The following is a 5,244-nucleotide window of genomic DNA, read 5'->3' on the forward strand; positions in this document are numbered from 1 at the left end:
GCTTATCTTCCTTTTAAGGAAACAAGTACTCCATGTCCCAGTGCTCCTTCTGTGAGTCTGGGTTGTTTACAGTGTCAGAGATTAAGCCTGGTGGTCAACATCTCACTGTCGCCTGTCCCTGTGCAGCCTGTCTCTGTGCTGTGTCCCTCCTCTCCACCCCTCTGCAAACAGATTCCAAAAACACACCTTACATGAAACACAACTTAGGTTTGAAGTGTACATCATACATTTATTACCAACAACCCTCTCAAACTCCAAAATTGGGCACAGGGATTAAAAATAAAAATTCATTGCACTACTTAGTAAAGCATTACTAGTAACTTTCATAAAAAATGTACAAACTTTGTTAAAAATTTATCAAGCCTTCAAATGATTTTGGTTACAGGTATTTATAATACATACATTTAAAACTCTATATGTTAACTGACACAATGGAATATGATTTGAGGAAATGATTCCAACAAACACCTGTGAGCTTTCATAATCTGAAACGAACAGCGCCATGAGGTAAGCAGATGCACAGTGGGACAGACTAAAGAAGGCCTGGAGATACTGGGAAAATATTCTCAGAAGCAGGCAGGCAGACGGTATGTGAAGGGGCCCAAATGTAAGAATGTTAACAATTACATTTCAGGGAGCGTACAAAATCTAATTTCAGATTCTGCTAAAAAAAAAAAAAAATAATAAAAAAAAATAAAATTCGGGACATCTTGATACTTGGAGGCTTTGAGTTGTTTTGTGGAAATGGAGTTTTTAAAAGTACAAAATATCATGATTCATACAAAAACAAAAACCAACAACAAAAAAACCCCAACCAAACCAAACCAAACTCAAAACCAAACGAAAACAAAGCAAAACAAAACCCCAAATCAAATCATACCCAGCTGAGTTAGGACGGTGACGTTGATCAGTCCTAGGAGGAAGGCCACCCACATCCTCTGCCGCCTGCTACGTCTCCCCAAGTGGTGATGGCTGACAGACACCTGCACTTCCTCATTTGCTAGCCACAAAGATGCTCACCGAGGCCATCGAGCCCATATGCAAGTGTGCACCTAAGACAGCCTAAGCCTCCCTGAGCAGGTCTGCACCGCCTCGACATCCCAGGAGACAGCAGTCACCTGCACAACAGGACTTTACCAGGACAGACCCAGATGCCTCCTAAATTGCCAACCACCCCTTTTAAAAAAGAAAAATCTACCGGGAAAGGGACTTCATGGTAAACCTTTCCAGTCGTGAGCACAGTGTGCCTTGGCAGTCAGTATGTCTGCAGTAGTTAGGAAAGTGCTCACCTGTGTGCATCAACAGGATGAATACTGAGTGGGGCAGTGTCATGGTAGAGCTATATAGGGAGAAAGTTCTTGAAGCTATACAAAAGTATATAAGATGGACTTTTACCATTTTAAACATGATTACTTTAAATTAAAAAATAAAGATTAAAGTGTATGTGATTTGGAGCTGATTAGTATATATGTCAATAATCTTGGTATTTAACACACCTTTTATTCATTAGGAATCAGACAGGAGTTATCCTAATGATTTAAAAGTAACATGTGCATTTACCACTGTTTAAGTATTTCTGACATTAACACAAACCTAGGGGCAACAGAATGTAGGTCAAATCCTATTTGTCTAACTAGGTAGAGGCAACAGTGTCTGGAAGAGGACAAAATTGTGCTTCTGTGTGGATTAACTTTCCTGAACTCTAGGCTGTGATGAGCTTAGAGAAACTTCAAGGGAGGGTAAGAAACACGGCAGTATCAAGTAGGTGAACACTGTCCCTGTCTGAGTAAAAACAGGCCTGGTGCCCACTGTGAGCTGAGTGAGGTTGGCAGCCAGATGTCGGCAGCGGCTGCGAGTGGAAGGCTGCAGCCTGTGTGGCTGCACACGTGCTGACAGCTCACAGAGGCTGCAGAGAAGGCTGAGCACACCGAGGAGAAAGGAATCCAATGTTGCTGAAAAATGACCTCAAACAATCTGATTTATGTTCAATGAACCTATTTTTAAAAAATATATACACACACACAGCTATGTATCATTTCAGATTCAATAAAGGTCAGTTCCCGTTTGACAGCATTATCTTTTTATACAAAAATCCAATCTTCATTTACACTGCAAGTATTCTGGGCACCTGTTGTATTAAGCTTTTCTCATTCTAACATAAATTAAAAGAGAGAGAGTAAGACATCAAAGCAAACCAGGCCTGAGAAATGAGTGTAACAGCACTCTATCCATCCTGAAACCAAGGCTTCAGGCAGACAGTCTCAGGCCTGGAGTGTGTCAACTCAATTAACACAGAAACAAACAGTTCTCCTGAAACCATTGTTGCTCACGGAGGCCTGAGTGAAGAACACAACCAGAAACCAGGCTGAGTTGTTAGCAGGTTTTGCTCTAGAAGTCAAGGAGGCAAGACTTACAGGACCAGTGGTGTTCTTAAAAATATATTACTCAAACATCTTCAGAACAGACCATAAATCTACACATGAATAAAAACACAGGTCCTTTCTGTAAGGAAGCTACTAGAAATGTAAAGGAAAAACGACTAACACTCAGATCACTGATTGAAATGCTAATATTGCTAATGATGTATATGATATTGCACCTTCATTTTGGAAACAGCAAGTTGGAGACTTAGGTTTCTTTTACAATAGAATTGAAAATTACAAAAACAAAACAAAACAAAAAACAAAAACAAAAAACCAGGTCACGGAGTGAGAATCTGACACTTTTCTCTTAAGTGACCCACTCAGGATCACCAAGGAGGAGATGGGGACAGCTGCCTGAAGCAAAGGAAGAAGGCTTTCCTCATTCCATTCACTGGGAGGGAAGGGGTGGGGTACTCAATGCTTAGAATCGATGCACCCTTAGCAATCAGTGTGCAACAGCAAACACAAGGGAGAACCAGTGTACAGTACTAGTGCTGTTTAAATAACACACCAGATTATACATTGCAGCATAATTAAAACTACACACACATTCTTGGTACATGCTGGTATATAGGATCTCACACACACAGTAGCTACCATGCCCCCACACATGTAGTTGCATACACTCTCTCACAGGTTCACTGATCACCAGCAGTCATACGCTGCACTCACTCCCACTCACAGTTTCTGAAGGCTCTATATAAGGTAGATTGCTATATCATCTGGAGCTACCACTTTTTATAAAAGCACATGCTAAAAGATCACGTCCACTGTAATCTTGCAGCAACACTCGGAATGATCACACAAAAACCAGGGAATGTTAGTGCACACACAAAATTAAGCTAAAGAAAAGGTCTTTGGAGTTCCAATCACACAGTTAGTATAACAATCCCATAATTGTGAAGACTAATTGTAAGCTTTTATAGTTGATTAAGTCACACAGTGCAAAGAAAGGTCCATTGACCCTTTTGGTAAAGGGAGGGCTGGAAGCCACACAGGTTAAGTTCAATGGAGAGTCCATATATACATGTGATGAGGAACACCCAAACTAAATCTGTGCTCTTAGGCTGGTCACTCTGAATCCCGATGCACTTCCGAAGCATCAGCTCTGCAAATTGGGCAGGTACGGTTTCCCTGAAAGACAAGAGGGAAGACGCTTGCTCACTGAAGTCATGTCTCATGCAGTGAAGCACCCAGTTCTACTGTTCCTCCCAGATGGTCTTTACATTCTAGTTCTTTACAAACAAATTCTAAACCAGAATGGTGGTGTAGGCCGTAATCCAACTCTCGGATGCAGGAGAATCAGGAGTCAAGTAAGCCTCAGCTACGTGAGAACTTGCTTCAAAACAAAACAAAAAGCAAGACAACCCACAAGTAACTTTTTAATGACTTTGTTTAAATTCATAAACATGACTTGCTATCACTAGTTTGGAAAAAAACAACTTAAAATCAAGATCTTGGCTGGTTTTTTTTCTTCTTGTTGTTGTTGTTTGTTTTTTTGGAGGGGGGATAATGGGGCTGGGCATTAAATCCAGGTTGTCATACACACTCCTCTAGTCTTTAGGATGGAGCACTGAGCACTCCTCCTCCTGTCCCTGCCTCTTCACAGTGCTAGGACTGTAAGTGCATGCCAAGAGCCTGGCTCCAATCTTCACTACTCTCAGTGTTTGCAAGGTCTCTGTTGTGTACATCAGGCTGACAAACTCAAACTCAAGGAGACCCACCCACCCTGCTTCCTGAGTGCTGAGATGAACAGAGTAAGGTCATACCATCATCCATGGCTCCCACTTACTCCTTCCCTGACTCCTAACAAAGGCATCACTTAACTGTCTTACCTGCTATGGCCACTATTCAGCAAACACTCTAATTCTCACATTATGATGGATGGCTATCAGAGAGGTCAGTCTTCTTGGCTGCTTGTCACTACTCAGTATGCCTGGCTCACCCTCAACCTATTCCATTCCTTTCTGAGGAACGTATTTCCTGTATCATTCTCTACACTGTGGCCAGGGAGGTTTGTAAAACACAGTTGCGGTAGGTAGCACCCTTTCCCTTGCTTTTCAGAATCAAGCATAAACTCCTCCATGCTTCAGAATGACTTTTCAATAACCAGGCCCTCCCTTGTGTACTACCCCTCACACACAAGCCACGCTTTGGTTTGGTTTTTCTACAAAGTTCAGACTCTTCATTTTCAGGATTTAGTAGACAGGACTTACTATGTAGTCTAGAATGGCCTTCAGGGCAAGACTTTCCTGGCTTAGCTTCCCCTTGAGTGGGAGGATCACAGATATGTACCAGCACAGCAATTCTACCTTAACTGATTTCCCTATTAGACTATAAAGTTGCCTGATGAGCACATTCTACTAAAAAAACTCAAAAATTGAATATTTAAATTATTTTGTCATTTTATTTATATCTTATTCATGTAATTAAAACTATGCAGAGAAATGCTTAAAAAGGAAGGCAAGGAGCCTCAGCAGCCATCCTGACAGACCACTGCTATCTGAATCTTTGGGGTTTTCTATATGCACAGGAGAAGAACTCATCAGAGTTTAGTTAAAAAGCTTATTCTCCAGAAAAATCTCTGGCAAAAAAGCCCCAGCAAGTTCCCATCCTGACTCTGATTTAATTAAAAAAGATTTTTCAGGAGTACAGGTCTGGAGTCCAAGCACACAGATAATAGGGACAAACGAGTGCTTGCTCCCTGCCCGTGTGAAACTGCCACCCTGCTGATGGCAACAATTACCTTCTTTAAACACACACGCGCACACGCACACACACACGCGCGCACACACACACACACACACACACACACACACAC

At 41.7% G+C, this 5,244-nt stretch overlaps 1 protein-coding gene across 1 annotated transcript in view; it reads right to left on the reverse strand.

Moving 5' to 3' along the window:
* Positions 1-203: 203 nt before the first annotated feature.
* The window catches only part of Rnf38 (ring finger protein 38), a 39,603-nt gene continuing 34,562 nt past the window's right edge, over positions 204-5,244 (reverse strand). Inside the window, exon 12 of the mRNA XM_029533261.1 lies at positions 204-3,557. Within this exon, the coding sequence (XP_029389121.1) occupies positions 3,495-3,557 (63 nt within the window). The 3' untranslated portion in view covers positions 204-3,494. The remainder of the gene's footprint in view (positions 3,558-5,244) is intronic.

This window comes from Mus pahari, chromosome 22 (assembly GCF_900095145.1).
Source record: "Mus pahari chromosome 22, PAHARI_EIJ_v1.1, whole genome shotgun sequence".
NCBI classification, from domain to species: domain Eukaryota; kingdom Metazoa; phylum Chordata; class Mammalia; order Rodentia; family Muridae; genus Mus; species Mus pahari.